The sequence below is a fragment of the Pocillopora damicornis genome, chromosome 11 (genome assembly GCF_964200805.1).
Source record: "Pocillopora damicornis chromosome 11, jaPocDami1.2, whole genome shotgun sequence".
Classification (NCBI taxonomy): Eukaryota; Metazoa; Cnidaria; class Anthozoa; order Scleractinia; family Pocilloporidae; genus Pocillopora; species Pocillopora damicornis.
Genome location: NC_142680.1, coordinates 11,586,221 through 11,608,431, shown reverse-complemented (window position 1 = coordinate 11,608,431; position 22,211 = coordinate 11,586,221). Strand labels below are relative to the sequence as shown.

The 22,211-nt window shown below is 40.3% G+C and overlaps 2 protein-coding genes across 2 annotated transcripts; both read right to left on the bottom strand.

Moving 5' to 3' along the window:
* Positions 1-232: 232 nt before the first annotated feature.
* Positions 233-1,772, bottom strand: LOC149037539 (uncharacterized). Its single transcript, XM_089186345.1, has 4 exons — positions 1,743-1,772; positions 1,254-1,625; positions 798-1,124; positions 233-664 (listed from the first exon to the last, which is right to left on the bottom strand). The coding sequence occupies exons 1-4, from the start codon at positions 1,770-1,772 to the stop codon at positions 233-235; spliced, it is 1,161 nt and encodes a 386-aa protein (XP_089042471.1).
* A 78-nt stretch (positions 1,773-1,850) lies between these two features.
* On the bottom strand, positions 1,851-2,537 carry LOC113680831 (uncharacterized). Its single transcript, XM_027197884.2, has one exon. It carries the CDS (start codon positions 2,535-2,537, stop codon positions 1,851-1,853), a length of 687 nt encoding a protein of 228 aa, XP_027053685.2.
* Between the last annotated feature and the right edge of the window lie 19,674 nt (positions 2,538-22,211).

The following is a 22,211-nucleotide window of genomic DNA, read 5'->3' as shown; positions in this document are numbered from 1 at the left end:
AGATGTGGCTCGAGCTCAGGTAAAATGTTAGCATTCAGAAACAGTAAGGAGTTAGGTGTTAGTGTAGGGAATTGCGGGTCATCCTCCACGTAACTAAGAGGTCGATGGTTAAGCTACACTTCGATGTCAAGGACTACCTCGCAGAGCTCGTACCAGCTTAGTAGACCCTGACCTACAGACTTAAGAATGAAGACTTGAATAAGCCAACGAGTCTTTCGAAGTCTCCTCCCCATCATGGCGCTCTACTCGCATCAAAGCGCCAAGTGATGGATTGATTACTCAAGAATGAGTGGAACTTCTTATCCTCCTTCACTTTCGTCAGCCACTTTGCCGCAACTGTGAACGTAGAACCTTTGTCTGAGTAGACAAGGGATGATCGACCCCTCCTTGCGATCAGACGTTTAAAACTCTTTATAAATTCGCCCGTTTCTTTGCTGGATGGCACGTTCAGGAAGATTCCGCAGGTAAGACAACAGGAGTATAGTACGACGTAGACTTTCTCCTCTGTCTTGCACTTACCACCATACTTGATTGGTCCTGCTAAGTCCACCCCGATGACATCAAAAGGTGTACTCCCTTCAGTACGTGACTTCGGCACATTACCTGGTGGTGGGTCATGCAGCCTAAGCAGCGTCTCACTACTTTCTTGGCAAGCCGTCGAAGCCTTGGCACCCAGAATCTTTCTCGTACTTTAGCCAAAGTCATGCTGACTCCACCATGGAGAGTTGTCTCGTGCGCTTGCTTCACTATTTCCGCTGTGAAAGAATTCGAATCTGGTAAGTAAATCGGATGCTCACCCTGACTGCATCCTCAATACACCATCGGTGTTGCAGATTCAATTGTTCCTGGTCACGGGCAAACTTGACCGTCTTTGCCCCTTGGCTCTGCACTCGCTTGATCCAGGACCTTTCTTGTTGCTGAATTTCTTCGGTCGTGAGAGATCCTATGATCTTCTCGGAAGGATGACAAGAATTGTGATTGAACCGCGAGATCCATGCACAAATTCTCATGGCTTTACGCAAGCCGAACTTCTCGAGAACAGTGTCAAAGTCATTGCTTGCTTCGACACCGAGCGCGAAAAGTTCTCGTTGAACCTTCTTCTCTGCATTGCTGTCATCTGTCGCCTTTGTCACAATATCAGCAGGTTACTGAGATGGGTCAGACAACCTCGGCGGACCGTTCCACCATAGCTCCGCTTCATTCACACTGCTGCCTCGGCTCCCCTAGTCAGCTGGGTTTTCGGATGTCCGTACATGTCTCCACTGCGTGTTCGGGTGGCTCTGGATCTTTTTAACCAGATTAGCTACGAATTGGCGGTACTCCCCGTCATCGTTCAGCCAGTGTAGGGCTACGGTGCTGTCGAGCCAGCACCGTATATCCTTCGTCATACTGAAGCCTTCTAGAGCAACCCGCAAATTTGTTGTCAAGTTGACTGTTATGTGGCCTGACACGAGCTCCAAACGAGGAATCGTCAGACTTTTCTTGGCAAGGCAGGATTTGGCGGCAATCAGACCCTGTGTCACGCCTGACGCTTGTGTAACCACAGCATACACAGCAGCAAACACACCATGAATACTTGCATCACCAAATGCAAGAAATTTAATGTTGTCGATCGGTTCCTGGTACTGAACAAGAATGTGAGGAAAGTACACATCATCCGATGCATTCTTCTCCCATTTTAGCTACTGTTTGGCAATCTCCTCGGGAAGTGGGGTATCCCAGCTCAACTTTATCTCACTGGCCTCTCGATAGATTTGTTTCCCCTCCAACATTGCAGGCGACACAAATCCTAACGGGTCATAAATTTTCGCTAAGTTGGCAAGGATGCCCCGTTTGGTCAATGTAGCAGGCTAAGATGGGAATGAATCATATAAAGTGTCATCCCCTTTATCCCATTTGAGTCCCAGTAGTTTGCACTCTCCACGAGCTGATGATGCACCAAGCTGCTGTTTAGTAAACGAAGGCTCCTCATCTGTGTAGTCGCCTTTTAGTTCTGGCACGTTTGAGTGCCATTTGTGCAAGGTGAACTTTGCACGATTAAAGATCTCTACCGCATTATGTTTTAGCTGTTGCGCACCTTCCACAGTAGTATCTCCGGTAATCAAATCATCTACATACAGACTGTTGTTGATTTCTTGAACAGTCCCTGGGTACTCAGATTGCACACTTTCCAGGTGTTGTTGTATCACGGCATCGGGTAGGAAACGAGAAGGAGCAAGACCAAACACCACTCTCGTAAACCTTAACACTTCCAGCTCTTCAGTCGATTTGTCTTTCATCCAGTGAAATCTCAGTGCGTCACGTTCGGCTTCCTTGACACGTATCTGTAAGAAGCTCTTGCGCATATCCCCGGCTACTGCAATAGGATGGAATCTGTTGTGGACAATAACATTCCAAAGTTCATTCTGTAATGGGGGACCAGTGTGTAAACACTCATTCAGGAATGGCACACCGTCATACGCATGGGCCGAGGCGTCATATACCACTTGTAACTTGGTTGATTCTGCATTCTCGCGTATTACCGCTCGTTGGGGCATGTAGAATTCTAATAATAATAATAATAATAATAATAATAATAATAATATTGAACGAGGGAGCCCAACTCGCTACAGCGGTTTTCAGGGGGGCCCTCATTAACTAATTAATTTAATTAATACAATTAATTACCTTAATTGATAAAATAATAATAATAATGATAATAATAATAAAATGAATAAATAAAATGAAATAAAATATGTTTATAAATAAATTGAAAAAGAGTCAAAATCTTAGAATCGATAACTGATCGAAATATCAAAGTTTAAAATCAATCAAAATCTTTTAAAAAAGTTTTCAGCTCGGATTTAAAAATAGATAAGAGATGTGTTTCTTTCAGATCAGTTGGAAGACTGTTCCAGTCTTTCGGAGCTCGATAGATAAATTTTTGTTTACCTCAGTTAGTTCGAGGAAGGGGTAAACGAAGATCATTGGAACGTCTTGTGTTATATGAATGGACGGTTTGGTTTTTGATAAAATTAAAGTTAAAATCAGTTTCCCCAATCAGACACTTGTGGATTGCAATGCAGCGATGAAAAAACCTTCTTGCGGAGAGTGACTTGAGATCTAAACTTGTCAGTGCTTCGGTTGACGAGCTTCAGGGTGGGTGCCCCAGCAGAACTTTAGCAGCTTTATTCTGTAGGATCTATAATTCTGACATTATGGTGTCATTGTGCTTGTCCCCCCATATAACGTCCCCATAATAAAAAAGAGGGAGGATTAGGGTATTGTAAAAGGTAACTGTACAAGGCTTCACGATGGTAATGATCTCGTTTGTGCATAGCTTCAGTTAGTCTTACATTCATCAAGGAGAACGGACCTCTTTAATTCTTGATTTTCTTATCGGAGCATGACTATCGGCAACGTGAGTGAAAAGTTTGTTCCAATCATCGACTGCGAAGTCAATGTCATCCTTGTTTAGTGCTCGGTCCCAGTCAATATCTCTCAAGTCATTCAGAAATTCCTGCTTTGAATAATGCTTGTATGACCGATATTCAATTGTTCTCCCTGAAGCCTTGGGAACACCTGATTTGATAACACAGAAGATCAAACAATGGTCGCTTAGAGATGATGGAATAACGCCTCGGTCAATAACATGATGAGTCTTATTGGTAAACAATAAGTCAATCAATGTTGATGATCTTTCCGTTATTCTTGTTCGTGTACTAATTAGTTGGTCTAGGTGATAAATATTTGTCACCTGGAGAAGTTTGCGCTTCTTGGCTTTATCATTATTCATCTCAGAGCATAAAAAATGTTGAAATCCCCGAGCAGAACAAGCTCGGTCTTCTCAGGCACAGAAGACGTAAATGTTTTTAAATCTTGAAAAAAAGTTCCCAGATTCAAATAAGGTGCTCTGTAGATTGTTCAGATAATCAGTTTCTTGCATTTCGTTCGAGAGACTTCGATGGCACAAGATTCAGGTAAAGAGGCGCCAAGAGCGGGTCTAATTCGATAAGGAACATAGGCCATAGTACCACCGCCTGTTTTGTGAAGTCGGTCAGATCTCACGCAAGAATAACCATGAATCTGAATTTCGTTATCTGTAATCGATGGTTTGAGCCATGTCTCCGACACTGTAAAAAACATCTAAGGACTGATTGAGTAACCAAAGTTTCAACGAGTCCAGTTTAGGATAAACACTTCTTATATTCAGATGGGAGACCTTGAGTCCTCTGAACCGCGTAAAATCTCTCACAGACAGACTTGGCGGTGCAACGGGACCAGGATTTATTGAGACGTCACCAGCAAGAGAGATAAGTAATAGTGCCTAGGAAGCTGGACGCGCGAAGTGACAATCAGTGAGGGCGAGTTCTCTGTCGGCGATGGTTTCGATGTCTTGCAGTAGCTCGACCTCTTTGAAAACTGCAAATTACTTATTTTAGGCTGGCTTAGATCTCTAGCCACATAAAGAACCCTGCTATTCATGTGTCGAGTTGGAAGTGGGCGCTTTTGAGGCGAATATTCGTCGAGAAAAACGTATAGAAGAAGTAAAAAACAAACCTAGCGGGAGCGCGGTAAACTCGTGGCACTCGCCGCCATGGTACTCGAAGAGTCCACAATCATGTGATCACTTCTTTGCCTGTTACCTTCGCTGGTACCTTCTCAATCACACCTTCCTCTAACTGTTCCCGAATAATGTCGTCTAGGGCGCAGAGTCGGTTATGATCAACCGTCGAATTCACGGCGAGATAAGCGTTACCTAGATCTGTTCCGGGGGACATTATAGTCCACCCAAAACGTGTACGCTCTGCTACTGGATCTCCTCTCCGTCCGACCCGTAAACGATCACTTGTCCGTATCTTGGCTAAGTCATTAGCGCCGATAATCACGTGCACAGGTAAATGAGCCTTTGTATCACTATCCTCCATTTCAACACCTCTCAGGTGAGGGTGACTTTTTACGAGATCGGAATACCTTGGGTTGTCGAAGGTCAACATTTTCCTTTTTTCGATTTTCGTGACATTTACGTTTAGTGAGAAATCTCCAGTCACAGAACGCATGACAACCTTGTAGACTTGCGTAGTTCTGGTTTCAACGCCTGTAAGCATGGCGATTTGGCGCAAACTCATACTCTTCACTTTAGCTTTAATTAACTCAATCGCAGTTGACGAAACATATGATTGGCTGGCATCACTGTCCAACAGAGCCCTGAATTTATATCCGCCCATGGTTATGACTATTACGGGATGAATAACACTGGAGTCGCCAGTTAAATTTGCAGTCATACCCGGTTCTCGACTTTCCTTCTTGTCACATATCGAAGTGTGGTGCTTTCCATCGCAAATTCTGCGAGTATTTCTGCTCTTGCAATCGCTGGCTCGGTGTTTGGCACCTGTGGAATTGAAGCACAAGCGCTTATTGGCAAGTATTTTCTTCCTTTCTTCAATGCTTTGGACATTATCACAGTTAAATGCCTTATGTTGTTCGCTACAACAATAAAGACACGCCCCTGGGCTCACCCTCGACTGGTTTCCGGTTTCTTTCTTTTGGCAAGAAATGCTCTGGACTGATCTCGACGGAAATTTGAGCTCTTTGATTTCGTTTCATTTGAAAGGGATTATTAATTGCTCATTTCTCCAGCGTCTCTAAGAATTCCACAAAAGTGCATTCGCACCAATTTTCATCTATCATAGCAAGTTCGTTCTTTATCGCGTCAAGCCTGTCGAAGGTAAATCGAACCGCGCCGTCCAATTTGGGTAAACTTTTCAATGTTCGCAATGACTCCACATTGAACAGCAGTGTTTCGTAAAATTCATGTATCTTCTTTACGTTTCTCTCGCGCACGGTGGACAGCTCCAAAATATTCCTAACGTAAGTTCCCACAACTTCACTCGCTTTCCCATATCTTCTTGTAAGTAGATCTTTAGCCTTTTGGTAACGGAAGACCGTCGATGAGATTTCTCACCTTCAAATTTACTAATTATTTCAAATAGGAGAACTTTGTGACTTCAGGGGCACTGGATTCATCAATTTCACTTTTGGACTGTCCCCAAAAACGAAGCCAATCTTGCGGTGTTCCGTCAAATTTTGCGATCACGAGCTTGGGCATTCTCACTACGTTGCTAGACATTTGCACGTGCACATTTTCCGGCGGTTCCGTTTGCGCTTGTTTTAGCTCCAACTTCTTCCTCTCAAATTCCAATTCCTTCTTCTTGTTGCACCATTTTCTCTTTCTCTAGTTCGACTTCTCTTTTGTGCTCGTAGAGCACCGTTGCGTGTTTTAGATTACGGTCGATTTCTTCAATTCGTTCTGCCAATTCGCCTATACAGGCATCTCCTTCGTTAACAACTCGGTCGATCTCGTCGGCCCATTCTTGTACTGCCTCATCGTCCTCACCGTTCGTGAACTTCTGTTCCTCAAGGCATGCCTTTAACTTGACTACTGTAGTCACTGGGGCCTCAACGGAAACCTTGTGTCTCTTAAAAGCCGTTTGATCATCTTTCTTTAAGACATCTCCTGTCTACTTCTAACGAAAATTCAACGTCTTCAATTTACTCTCAAGTTCGGCAATTTGTTTGTCGATGATTTCCAACGCTGTCCTGGCAGGGTCGCCACTGTGTCGAAAAGGTGAAAAAGCTGTACCACGCTTCCCTATAAACTCACGATTTATTCGCTTGATTCAACAATTTTGCCACTACGCTTCAGTTGACTCCCACTCACAACTCTCGGCTTATTAGAAGAAAACACACTCAACGTCCCGTTGTAAGTACGTGGAACAGAGCCATGTATGGGACGATAAAACACGTGCTGCATACAGGTTTGCTTAGTCATGTATAAATAAATGAAAACCCCTATAAATGTCAATCAAATTGAGAATAATTAACGTATTGTACAGTTTCCAACAGAAGTCAGGCTGGTTATACATGGATCCAAAAAAATTTAAAATCACCTTAATTAATTTGTAATAATTTTATCTGGAAATGAAATTCAAAGTAAAAGTAAGGAATCAAGAAACATAAAGCAAAGGATTGTTTGCTAGCCTGTAGTCTTTCAGCAGACCCTCAGTATAATGATCCCTTTAATGCCAAAGAGTGCCATATGGCACAAGATGCATATTGAGGGCATAAAAGCATAGCCCCCTCCAATATAAGACTCGATATCTCACAACAATCAATTATCATGAAGATTTTTACATATTAGGGTGCATTGGATGACCACAATATTATTTATTAGGATTATAAGAAAATATGACGGGAAAAAATGTGAAATGGCACATCATCAGAAGAAGTCAGGCTGGTCATACATGGATCCAAAAAATTTTTAAAATCACCTTAATTAATTTATAGTGATTTTATCTGGAAATGAAATCCAAATAAAACTAAGGAATCAAGAAACATAAAGTAAAGGATTGTTTGCTAGCCTGTAGTCTGTCAGCAGACCCTCAGTATAATGATTCCTTTCAATGCCTAAGAGTGCCATATGGCACAAGATGCATATTGAGGATATAAAAGCGTAGCCCTCTCCAATGTAGGACTTGATATACCACCCTTCAACTTTTGGAACTTTTTGTCTTTTTACTGTGTCATAAACTTAGAAACTTGTATTGATTTGTCAATTGATTCGTTTAATTAATTCTTCCTGCTATAACAAAATTGACCTTGTATCGTAAAGCCTACTAATACAACCTAGTCTTCGCTTCGAGAAAAGGACTGATCAAAGTCTAATGTACATGCGATTATTGTAGTTAAATTTCACGTGTCCATCAATCAACAAATTACTGTACAAACAAACAAGTATATGGTTTCGAAGGGTAACGAAATTGTTCTCGCGTGGGGGTGTCTCCATATTTCCGACATACTGTATTGGTTAAGGTGATATCTCACAACAAACAATGCTCTAGGAGCTACAATTTAAGCTGTAGTTTAGTGGTAGATACCTCATATGTACGAGGCAAACGTAAACTTTTTCGACCTTTTTATTTTTCACTTTGAACACTTCTCAGTATTTTTAGTTACATCCTCCTCGCCTGTTAGTGTCGTTATAGCATACCCTTGAAAATACCTTTGAAATGATATATTATACGTGGTCTAAAGGTTCATCGTTCTCATTTTAGAAAAATTTGGCATTTCCCCTAGGCAGTAAAGGGATAACCGTTTCCGCACGAGTGATTCTTTGCTTGCGGGAGAATATGAGGCCTTGTGTGACGCAATCCAGTCAGCAAGGGGTCTAGTAATTATTATTAATGCCAAACCCCCGTCAAACTTCTCCCTGACTTTTTTTAAACCTTCCTGTGGAAAGAGAAACGCATGTCCTATACTCTGTTCAAGCCGTTTGTTTAGGAAAATAATGCATGATGGTAAACTGAGTGACAGTAGCGGCAGAGCGAAAAGAGGAGGGAGGTTTTGGGTTGAGTTGGATAAAAGTGGAAACCTTGATTCTATTTTTTTCTGCTGCTACTTTGTGCTGTTCACTAATGTGCTCTGTTTTACTGACTGAACACTTGGAACAGGCGGATTGTTCGCAAATTTTAAGTTCTGAACCCATTTAAAAGGGATATAGCTATCATCCCTGGCTTTTAAAAGCCTTCAGAGAAAAAAAGCTGAAACAAAGTAGAACTTCTCCTATTGGCAGCGTAGCTGTCATTTTTGGGTGCGCTTTGATGTGTCGAGCTAGGAAGAGCCTTGAAAACCAGTGAACAGAAAAAGTGGTTTCTCTGACCAAACCTCCACTTCTTATGGGGAGCCATTTGTGCCAATATCATCAATCGCTAGTGATAAAACTCAATTGTTAGTGCTAAAATATCAATCGCTGATGATTAAACTCATGGTTAGCGCTAGCAACAACTCCACGAACTCCTCTTGGCAGAAGAGACCTTAGGTAGACCATGCTGTCAACCTACCTCCCGCCCTGACTTGAAATCGAATCACAGCCACTGAGTCTCTGAGGATAACGCAACATGCGCCTAGCGCAAAAGAACATTGAGACTGCTCGACGCCTGATGGACCGCAGCAAACCCGTTTTCTTTAACCTGTCAATCCAAAACATTAATTAATTGCAAGAAAGCCTCATTTTTTCGGGTTAGAGCATTTATTGTAAGATCAGAGATGTTTATCAGCACGACTCAGGACTGATCCTGAGAAAAAAACCTTGTTTATCTCTCTTTTATGTTACATACGCCGCCGTTTGTAATTTGTACACAACATATTTTATCATATGAAAATCCGACAGTTTTTTTTCCTGCACAGTAAGCCATGAAGGCTTGATATTTTGAGAAAGTTCCATTTTTCAAGAGAAGATCGAACAACGAGATAAACCCTGAAATGATTGTTTTTTAAGCGGGTGAGTAGAGAGATATTTGGGTCAATGTTTGCACATTATTTGAATGACTTCAAATTTGATTCCACCAGTAGTACGGTTATTTAAAAACCAAATTTTCTCGGCTTCATGAGTTACTAGCAAATTTTATAGGTATGGTTGGCTCTGTGAGCTCTACTTTAATAAGATGGAATAGATATATGGGATCGGACGAGGTAAAAGCGATTGATGATAAATGGACTCTTCCCCGGGATAAAGTTACTTCTGTTCTCATATGGTTTCAGCCGGTTTGTGCTAATTTCAGTTAAAAGTGAAACTTGTCATGAATAATTGATTAAAAGAGAACAATTTGTTAATAAGCCTTCGCTCTTTTGTTTCAATAACCTTGATATTTGGTCATCAAACGCTTAAGTGAATACGTATTTGTTTTGATAGTATACCAAGACAGTACTAGCACTTTGCACCTTCTGTGCGCTTCTCAAGCTTTAAGTTCGCTGGAATATTATTCCATCGTCGAAGAAATTCAACTCTGAAAGGTAAATGGACACTTTCGTATTTTATTTTTTTTATCATGAATGTATGGTGCGAGTATTGACGCGGTCTAGTTTTGCTAGTAGTTTTTCTTTAATTTTTCATCTTTTAAATGCGAAAAAAAAACTTCAAGGAAGTTTTCCCTTTCACAGTGATGATGTTTTAGACAGGCTAAGTCTTGTAAGTTTACAATTGTGGTAAATGAAAATTGATGAGTGCAGACCTGAGAGTTTTAAAAGCGTGGTTTACTCCACTCAGTTTAAGATACGGTTGACTAAGGCAGCCGTAATCTTTACAGGAACGTGACTAAGAAGTAGACTGAACTTTCTTTCTATGTACCGTTGTTATGGACGTAAAATGATCTGTTTTAGAGAAAGAAGTGGTCGTAAAATATTCTTTGAATTTCCATTTTTGGAAGAAAGACATTAGCTTCAAGGACGTCTTTCCCAAATCAGTAATGATGTTTTAAAGATGGTTGTTCTTCATACTTCACTTTTATAATTTTGGAAAATTAGAAACGATAAGTTCTGGGCAAAGATTTCAAAAGCGTGATGTATGTTCTTCGGTTTGAGACAGTTGTTTACGTCGGAATCTCCACAGGAAACCTGATTCAGAATTAATTCATTCTTTGTGAACAGCTGGAGTTGAGAAAACATGTTCAGGTCTTTTGCTTCAAATCGACCGAGCCTCCCTTTATGTACCACTTTTCATAAACACAAGATGACCTATGCTAGAAAAAGAGGCCTGCACTTGATAGGGAGCATTTTATGCCCATTTGAGATTTTATGGATTTCAAAAGAGGCGTGAGGTCTTCCACCCGGTTTTTTTAATTAAAACACATGGTGCTATGAACTTTGCAAAGTGTCAGCATCCATCGCACAAATTTGAAATATTGTGGCAAACCGTCCAAGATTTGATTTCACTCCTGCTTTCACATTTTGGAGCCCAGTATGTCCTAATAATTTTGGTGTAGTTTTTTTGTGAAAATATATTTTGGTTTTCGAGAAATGATTTTTCGTTCTACCGCTCAAATATGCAAATTTTCACCGTGACTATTACCCGAGTTGCGTGACCTCATGTAACGAATAAACTTGACCTCCGTTATTTCTGTCAACATAATCCTTTGTTTTATCACCTAAACTTAATCCCCTGTCACGCTGGCAAAGAAATATTTATTTTTTGGTAAATATTTTTGTCCGACTTTTCCCATGTCGAAAAGTAACATCAAAACAAAGACAGATTTAACAATGACCGATATGACGGAATCTACTGAGCTTCGAGCTTTTAAAAGACAAAATGCAAAAGGATGGTTAAATGGTTACTGTAAAAATTTCCTTGTGTATTGGTGTTGTTCTATGTTGAGACGAACTCAAAGTCCGGCAAAATTTACTTGCTTGCGACTATGAAATATGCATGGTGTGTCTACTTATCGCCACCGTTTACTGGTATAAATCATTACAATTTGTGGGGAAGAAGGCGATCAGAAATGGATAAGGATGCTTCTCGTACCTTTAAGGGTAAAAAAAACCAGAGACCTAAGTGGTACGTTTTAAGGTGTTTTTCGCTCAATATAAGGGACTTGTCAGAAATTAGCAGGGGGGGAGGGGGGTGGAAACAGAGGGGGGGTCACAACTTTTTGAGCCTCAGAAAAGGGAGGGGTCATGAAAAATGGGCAGTTAAAAGGGGGAGGGTCATGCAAATATATGCCCGTGATCATGTAGAGGTTCACCCACAGAAGAAAAAGGAAGTTCTTTATTTGGCAAAAAAGAGAAAAATACAACGGTTTACGGAACGTTATGGATATAAACTGTGAAGTACTATAGCAAGAATTTAACAAACATGTACTTTTCATTAATTAATTAATTAATTAATGCTGTCATCGAAAATGTATGTATGTAGCATGACAAAGAACAGATTAGAAATATATTTTGAGTTTTCATAATACTGACGCACCCTAGTGTATTGCAAGAACTAGATTTTATCATTTATACAAGAGGGGAGGGTCGCGTCATGATATTTTAGGCCAAGCTCAAGGGGAGGGTTAGCAAATTTCACTCCCATTGCAGGGATGGGTCACCTAATTTCCGAACCCAAATTTAAAATTCCCTCCCCCCCTCCCCCCTGCTAATTTCTGACAAGTCCCTAATACCTGAAATAAGCATTACTAGGACGATTTTAATGATCTGACTTGAGCCTCTAGAGCACATCGATCAAGGAATTTTTATTTTTGGGATTTTTCAATTGTTTGCTTTTGAATTGTTACTTTTTATGGATAGACATCAATTGTTGCCACTCCCACACAGATAAGACTCAAGTACCTAAATAACTTTATAGAGGTCGTTTTCGAAATTCTCGGCGCGCACCCCCGCCCTTTTAAGTAAATGTATTCCCCGGGGATATAGCATAGTAGCTTGTGCGGAAGGGCCCTTTACCACCGTGTGCATAATTACGCGTCCCGCCAAATGGCGGGAAGCCAACAAAGTCTTCAGAAATTAGTATATTTTTGGTAGCCTATTGACCAATTCCCAACCGAGACATTTCTGACCAAATCCGCTAGCAGATATCGACCCCCCGGTCCAAATCCGCTAGCGGATTTGGACCCCCCAACATAACTGAGTGAAAACATCATCCTTAACGTTCTAGTAAAAATGGATGATACTTTACGTTCCAATACGTACTAAAGTATGTTTTTAATTCAAAACATGCGTATCGTTAATGAATACGAACTGGCATCCCGTCGGATGTTTCTTTTGACCAAGGGAAAATGGGCAAGAATTTAGTTTAATGTCTGGAGAGAGGTCGTTTTGAACCTTTTCCGCGATAGTCGAACACCGCTAGATTCAATGAGAGACAAACTTGTGACACTAATTTATTTTGTCATTGTTCAATGCTCGAGTGTTGGGACGACATGGTACAGTGCGAGTTGTGCGAGGAAAGGTTACACATGAGCTGCGAGGGATTTAAGACTGCCCCGGAGGACGAGTGGCTCTGCATTGTCTGCAGATTGCCAGACTCTAGACGTCTTCGTAATTGTTAAGGTGTTATTTAGGATCCCTCAACAGTTAATAATCGTTAAAATTAGAAAATAAGATTGAGTTCGATGTAATAGTCTCCACTTTTGTTAAGACGTTGACATTAATGTTGATTTGCATCTGAAATAAGCTGAGAGTTCCAATAGTTCAGAATAGAAACATTTTTACTTATCATAGGCTTTACGAACGACTTGTAATACGAGTAGTTTCTTCGTTCCTATTCAAAAACTGTTCAATGTTATTATTTTAGAAAATGAGACTGAGTTATTTCAGTGACTGGACGCAATAGTCTCCACTATTGTTATGACGTTTCGTACCAATGTTGATTCGCATCAGAAGAAGCAAAGATTTATTGTAACAATTTTAATAGTTCGAATGCATTAGTTTGTTCACATCATAATTCTTGCGTATACTGTTCGACTCGCTATAATGGATGCGGTAGAATTGGAACGAAATGGCTGGGTTTTTTTTTTACCTTTATTGAGGAAATGTTGTGTTGTGATTGAAAAGAACATCGACAAAAAAGCTTGCAAATAGAATTAGTTACCAAATATGACACAAAGGATGCTTAAAAGGAAAGTTTGTTAGAGGGGTCCAAATCTGCGAAGAGGGGGTCCAAATCCGCTGTGACACCGGCAAGCGACAAAATAAGACCAACTTCATTTTCTGGATCTGAAAACTTTCAACTCCGCAAGTGACTTGAAATGTCGTTTTTACAACTATGCAAGGGAACGACTTGAGATATGCAACTTCGGTCTTCTCGATAACTAAACCCAAAAATTCCACCAGCGAACAATTTAAACGAACAATAAATCTCCATGTTCGCATGCAAGATGAGACGCTTACACAACAGATAATTACCTAGATCAGTATGTAGCTTGTCAATCAAATTGACTTTTGTAACCATTAGTGGTGGTTTCGGGCCTTAGGGAGGGTAAATGTATGGGCGGCCGTCACCACCAAAAATACAAGGATGTCAAATAGATCAGCAAATACAAAGATGGTGTAAGGATCAGCTGCAGGATAGCATGGCTAATAAAGGAATAGCATGGCCAAATTATAGACAGTCTAGTTTTCCTTCGTGAAACAGAACACCCTAAACATGAATAGTTTAGCCAAATGAGAAACGGTCTAGTAGCCCATGTTGAGTTGGATCATGAGATTGTGAAATGGACTAGCTTAATTACGAATAGCTTAGCACTCATTTGCAATACAGTACTCAAACGGTGTAGCGTTGAGTTAAACGGCTCAGGGTAACGTCGAGTAGCACAGCGTACGCACAAACGGTGTAGCGTTACGTCAAATGGCTCAGCGTAATTTAGAATGGTACAGCGTACACACATATGGTGTAGCGCTGCGGAAAATGGCTCAGCGTAATGTCGAATGGTACAGCGTACATAAAAACAGTGTAGCGTTGTGTGAAATGGCTCAGCGTAATATCGAATGGTACAGCGTACGTGCAAACAGTGTAGCGTTGCGTGAAATGGCTTAGAGTAATGTCGAATGGTACAGCGTACATACAAACAGTGTAGCGTTACGTGAAGTGGCTTAGCATAATGTCGAATGGCACAGCGTACACACAAATGGTGTAGCGTTGCGTGAAATGGCTCAGCGTAATGTAGAATGGTACAGCGTAGACACAAATAGTGTAGCGTTAGGTCGAATAGCTTTGCAAAACATCAGACGCTCTATCTGAACATTAAATTGCCTAGTATTACTTGAAATATTTCGATGTTGTGGCGAATCGTCGTGGCGTGACGTGAAGGCTATGCCATTCCTTTATTAGCTATGCTATCCTGCAGCTGATCCTTAAGTCATCTTTGTATTTGCTGATCTATACGACATCCTTGTATTTTTGGTGGTGACGGCCGCCAAGGCATCTCGCCGAAACCACCAAAAATACAAACCGCAAATGGAACAGCGATCTGCTGGGGGTATGACGTCATCGAATGTGAAGACTGACACGAAACCATTACATGGCGTAGTATAGTCTTTACTTCGCTTTGCCGTAAAGCAGAGCCAATTTGGTAAGTTTCTCCTCTTTTTTCACTGCTGATATTGCACTTATTCGTTGTCGTTCATGAAAGCGTCAATTAAAATAGCAACGAGACTGAATTCTACCAAGATTTTCCGGCCTCCCAGTTTACCACAGTTTGCACGCGTTGGTGGGCCTGAACATGTTTATAGTACTAAGTAGTGTTACGACGTGCATTAAATGTCAATTGTCGAGCTCTCTTTTCTTTCTCCGACTCACGCTTACTTTTCAATGAGAGTCCAACTTCAACGGCTCTTTGAACATTGGAGGAGTACGTGAGAAGTTGAATATTGTGTGTGCCCTGGACGCCATGGTAAGAAAACTGCTATCCTTGATCTGTTTTGACATTTTTCGATCAAAGTGATATCGGAATGCTTTAATTGGTGTGCCGGACGATAAGAGTAAGCTAAGAGAAGACATATTTATTATTTTAAAAAGGTGTACATTATATTGCTTTGTTTATTAATTTTTTCCTGGGTGCAGTGATAGTAAAAGTAATGCACCGTAATGCACCGTATTAAACTCAACTATTATTAAAATGTGCATTAAATGTCTATTGCCGAGCTCTCATTTCTTTTCTTTTCTGACTTGCGCTTACTTTTCAAAGGGAGTTTAACTTCAACGGTTCTTTGAACATTGCAGGAGTACGTGAGAAGTTGGATTTTGTGTGTGCCCTGGACGCCATGGTCACGCAACTCTAGTCAATATATCTAGTGTGTACTGAACTCAGTCTGTAGCAATAATAATAATAAAAATAATAATAATAATAATAATCATAAAAAAGTGTAAAAATAAATAAAAATGTAAATAAATACGTCTACCGAAACAAACGACGAAACAGCAAGATGTCCTGTCAATTGTCTGAATTATGCAATAGTTTTTATTCAGCAAGTTGCGACTGTAACAGATCGAACGGTAAAACTCGACTTAGAGTTGGACAATTACCTACAACTACGTGCATTACGGAGTCCGCACTAGCCTTCCTTAATACGTGATGACTACGGAATGGGAAAGAGCACAGGGAAGATAAGTATGGGTGCGCGCAAAACCAACTCAGAAAAAATATTACTCTGGCAAAAACTATTTTGGAACGCGAAAAAAACCCTTCAACTGTTTCCGGTCCAGACATGTAATCTACGTTTGATCGACAAAATAAAAATGGAACTTACTTTTAATTGACGCTTTCATGAACGACAACGAATAAGTGCAATATCAGCAGTGAAAAAAGAGGAGAAACTTACCAAATTGGCTCTGCTTTACGGCAAAGCGAAGTGAAGACTATACTACGCCATGTAATGGTTTCGTGTCAGTCTTCACATTCGATGACGTCATACCCCCAGCAGATCGCTGTTCCATTTGCGGTTTGTATTTTTGGTGGTTTCGGCGAGATGCCTTGGCGGCCGTCACCACCAAAAATACAAGGATGTCGTATAGATCAGCAAATACAAAGATGGCTTAAGGATCAGCTGCAGGATAGCATAGCTAATAAAGGAATGGCATAGCCTTCACGTCACGCCACGACGATTCGCCACAACATCGAAATATTTCAAGTAATACTAAGCAATTTAATGTTCAGATAGAGCGTCTGATGTTTTGCAAAGCTATTCGACCTAACGCTACACTATTTGTGTCTACGCTGTACCATTCTACATTACGCTGAGCCATTTCACGCAACGCTACACCAATTGTGTGTACGCTGTACCATTCGACATTATGCTAAGCCACTTCACGCAACGCTACTCTGTTTGTATGTACGCTGTACCATTCGACATTACGCTAAGCCATTTCACGCAACGCTACACTGTTTGCATGTACGCTGTATCATTCGACATTACGCTGAGCCATTTCACACAACGCTACACTGTTTTTATGTACGCTGTACCATTCGACATTACGCTGAGCCATTTCCCGCAGCGCTACGCCATATGTGTGTACGCTGTACCATTCTACATTAAGCTGAGCCATTTGACGCAACGCTATACCGTTTGTGCGTACGCTGTGCTACTCGACGTTACCCTGAGCCGTTTAACTCAACGCTACACCGTTTGAGTACTGTATTGCAAATGAGTGCTAAGCTATTCGTAATTGAGCTAGTCCATTTCACAATCTTATGTTCCAACTCAACATGGGCTACTAGACCGTTTCTCATTTGGCTAAACTATTCATGTTTAGGGTGTTCTGTTTCACGAAGGAAAACTAGACTGTCTATAATTTGGCCATGCCATTCCTTTATTAGCTATGCTATCCTGCAGCTGATCCTTACACCATCTTTGTATTTGCTGATCTATTTGACATCCTTGTATTTTTGGTGGTGACGGCCGCCCATAAAAATGTCTTGGGTTTGGTTACGCTCAGGTTTCGTGTTACCCTTGGGGATACGGTTACACAGTAAGACTCCCCTCAAGGTCAAATATAATTACATATGAGTTCACTGACCTGACAAATTGGCAGGAAAAGTACAGAGCAACATGGATGTTACGAATCGAGATCTATGAAGCTTAATTTCAGTGATGATCTTCCTGCTTATTATACGACAGTCCTCCATAAATATAACAGTCCAGCAGTTTTTTGCGAGAAGACACCGAAGAAGGCGCGAAATTAGCCAAGCGCATCGCACCTCAAAAGGAATCATTGATGGATCTTTAGTTTTCTAAATGCAGTAGTTCCTGAAAGGTTTTTCTATCTATTTTTATTTTTCTATTTCTATTTTTCCATCATGAAGACATACACTGGGAACAAAAAAGTTACCAATTGGTCATTAACAACATTTAAAGGTAAAATTTCCGTTTTAACTGTTGTTCTTAAATTTGTTTAATCTGGGGAATAAAGTACACAGTTGTTAATTGAGAATTTGCCAAAACCAAAACAATCACAATAAAAGGCTTCTTCGCGCAGATCTTTGTTGTCGCTCTGTTATGAAAGAATTTGCTCATGTTTTAGCTGTGCATATATCGAGTTATGGAGAGCGTTCAAAAAGCTAGAGTTGCTCTCGGCTACGCCTCGAGCTACTCTTGCGCATTTTTCGTGCTCTTCAAACTTCCCGCGTGCATCCATAACTCGATAAGCATGAACAAATTCTTAAGTTATATGTGTCACGCTTGTCATGTATGTATGTATCATGTAAGTACGTCAGAAAAAAATATTCACCAAAAAATAAATATTACATTAGTCGTGGTTACACTAGCTCTTTTACCCATGGGTAAATAGCGTTTGCCTGGGCAAGGGCGTTTTTGTGTAACCGCTTTCCTCAGACTGAAACTGTCCTAGGGTTATTTCCATGGATACATCAAAAAGAACAAAAGAACTTCCTATGACAGTTCCTGAACTGAAAAGTTCGGTTTATCTGCTCCCTGAGGTGGCATGACCAATCATAAAGCAGAATGTAGCTAATACAGGAAACCGCCTGCAGTGTTTGAGGTGACCTCCGATGCGCTTGGCTAATTTCGCGCCTTCTTCGGTGTCTTCACGCAAAAAACTGCTGGACTGTTATATTTATAGAGGACTGTCGTATAATAGGCAAGAGAATCACTGCAATTTAGCTTAGTAGATCTCAATTCGTAACATCCATGTTGCTCTGTACTTTTCCTGCCAATTTGTCAGGTCAATGAACTCATATGTAATTATATTTGACCCTGAGGGGAGTCTTTTATTGTATAACCGCATCCCCAAGGGTAACACGAAACCTGAGCTTAACCAAACCCAAGCCATTTACCCTCCGTAAGGCCCCAAACCCAAGGTGTGTGTAACCACGGCCATTGCCAGCTTCAGTAATGACAGGGGATTAAGTTAAGATGATAAAACAAAGGATTATGTTGAGAGAAATACCGGAGGTCAAGTATATTCGTTACATCAGGTCACACAACTCGGTAATATTCACGGTGAAAATTTGCATATTTGAGCGTTAGAAGGAAAAAAATAATTCATGAGGGGACGCAAGTGGCCTCAACTGTAAGTACTTTTTAGAAATTTTAGGATATTATCCTAGCATTCCTAACATTCCGAGCTGCGCGAGAGTGTCAAAATCCGTGCGTATGTCAGAAATGTCACTAGACCTAAAGTACGCCAGACGAGGGCGAATAAATATGAGAAGATAAATGAATAAATGCCTGATATCAAAATGTCATCAGCTAATGTTTTTGTTTCACACGCAATCAATAGTGCCTATATTCCTCGGCCGGTTCCTTTGCTTTACATTGTAGATTATAAAGAGAAATATATCCACACGATTTATTTGCACTTATCTGGCGTATTTAAGGTCTAGTGACATTTCTGTGACATACGCACGGATTTTGACACTCTCGCGCAGCTCGGAATTTTAGGAATGCTAGGATAATATCCTTACATTTCTAGAAAGTACTTACAGTTGAGGCCACTTGCGTCCACTCATGCTAGAAAACAAAAATATATTTTTACAAAAAAACCAAACCACAATTATTAGGACATATTGGGCTACAAAATATGAATGTCGGAGTGAAAGTAGATTTTGGGTGACTTGCCGCTGTTTGTCTGATGGATGCTGACATGAGTTCTTAAAGCATTCCCAATGTAGATCGCTGGCGTGCATCTGAAATAAGGTATCCTCTTTTTTTTACATTACCAGGGTGATCGATACCTGATATTCGACTGCTTGCTGCTCCAGAGTAAACTGACATGAAGGTAATAAAACGTAAAGCTGTTTTGCATATGTGATCTGAATTTAGAGTGATGCTCCTTTGCTCCAAACACGCCTTCATGAATACGTCACCTAAATGAAGAGTTAAAAACAGCAGAACAAGACAAAACACATCAAAACAAACCAAAGGCGGAAAACAAACTTTGCACAATATTACGGGAGGTATTTTACCGTTGGCCTCACATTTTTCTTTAGAAAAAGCAATACACTGAGACAAGAGTGAGACATTTGGCGACAAAATGGCTGGCAATGGTTCTGGTGATATCTAAAAAGCTCAATACACGGACATCCGATGAAAAAAAAAAAAAAAGGAATTCGAAAGAGTGAATATTACTGTGCTCAAGAGCTGTTCTCCCGTTAACCTCAAATTAGAGAAGACTTGGCTTTAATGATCAAGCCACAGGAATATATACATCGAATAGTGATAGGAGTGGCCCACATTGTACTCAGTTTATGCCTGAAACTTTAACCGGCTAAGCTTTGGGATTTTCTGTTTAAGTCTAAAAAAATTGAGAGCAAACGGATCGAAAAGGCCATTTGTTAATGTTTTATACAATCAAACGTAAGTTTGTGATAAGGTGTATATGAGTCCCATGTGCTTTTATGACGTATTTTGATGTGATAACCACTTTGCAGTAAAATTAGAGGAGCCAACAAGCGTGGTTTGAAATTGTCATCACTTAACCGGAAATTGACAAATTCAGTTGACGCCTCCATCTTTCAGTAAGTGTCCAAAAATAATGTATTTATTTTAGTTATTTTTGATTACCAACTAAAAACTACCAAGATTACACAAATGAAATGGACGTGTGTATGAGAGTTTATTATATCGCTGGCAGAGCCCGTGGGCAATATGAGGCGAATTCTATGTTCTAATTGCCCACCTGAGTGGGCCCATCTTGCCCGCAGGGAATTTCCCATTTTGATTCAGCGCACGAAAAAAATTACTAAGACAAGCAAGTTTCTTTATGTTTGGACAATACCGGCGATAAGGTCGCAAAAAGCGGCAAAAGACAGTAGAAAAACAAGATAACATAAATGATAAACTTAAACGATTCGTAGGTTTATTTGGTACAAACATAGGGGGCTTCTTTTCCAGTCTTCCGAAATGAATGAGTGTTGATTCTTTATAAAGCGATGATCTTTTTCTTGTCCCATAAATGCGTTATTGACTATGCTTGTTTGGTCTAGATGGCTGGATATTAGCCTCATTCTTTTTTCCGTGTTATTGACCTCGACTTAGTCTCGTCCATGAAAACGCAAGAAAGGAACCCGGCCAATATCTAGCCCTCGTGACCTCACGCCTTTTTCATAACGCATATATAGGATAAACTAATAAGATTACCGTTTTTCATTGATACTAATTTTAAAAATAATTTTATTTTCCCCAAGGGATGCCTCAGCCACAAATTGTTTTCCTATTAGTGATGTTATTTGGGGTACAATGCTTTGGTATGTTGACACTTTATTCTTATCGCCTACACATAATGTGTTACAAGTCTTATCAGATGCCTAAGCTGAGAAAACTCTTTAAGATGGCCAATTTACGTTATAAACTAATTTTGTATGAAAAATTGCGGGTTGTGTGTGAGTTTATATGCAGAAAATGGAACTAAGCTAATGGTGGGAACATGGTGACAAGAAAAACAAGAATAAATTAGGTCAATGAAGAGCGTTCGCTGATACCGTGGTAATTAAGAGTGAACACATGGCAGTCTGCGACCTTCCTTACAACTAAGCAGTTTCGAAAGCCGCAAAACTCTTAAACAATTATTTATCTTTCAAATCGAAACTCTTAATACCCACGGTATCAGCGAATGCTCTTCATTCAACTAATATATTCTTGTTTATCCATTTTCTGCATGTAAACACAGACACAGCCCACAATTCCTCCATTCGCTGTGAAGAAGGGTTAGCGCTCGAAAGTCAGCTTTGAAAGTCTTTGCGGTGGCCAATTTACTTTGTCAACTCACTTGATAAAGCCAAAATTATCATGTTATACTCCCTCACCGACACGGCAACACAGTTTCTTTGGAAACTGAACCCCTTTATCAAATGATAAATAGCATGGTTTCTGCAGGGCATTTGGGAAAACTTCCAACTAAATATCACTCACAGCTTTTCCGTTGGTGATATGAGTGTTGAACGCCCCTGATTATCAATTTTCACTAAAAAATAACGTAACGTCACTCACAGTCCACAGCAAGTTATCAATATCGGTCCAATTAGAACGAAATTCAATACCAGCAAGATTTCCCCTAGTAACACCCTAGAAATATAGTGCTCAGGAACCTTAACTGTTGCACTCTGCAAATACAATTATAATTTATTTATCGCTGACAAGAATTCTCTGCCCTTATTTCAAATAAATGACTACTGCAATAACTGAAATTCCTGATAATGAACGTCTCTGAACGAATCAGGTGGAAATAATTTATTCAAAAATGTAAAAAGTTTAGATTAGAGTGAGGTAAGTTCAACTTTGAAAATTATTGTTTTTACTAATAATTATCTCATTTTCTTCCTCTTCCTGTGGAAATCTATAAACAAATCAGGATGTAAGTGTCCTAATTATTTTATTCACTGTTTGTTAGGAATGCATGCGCGTGGCTTTTTCCTTTCAGTAGATGGTAGTTCTGACGTTAA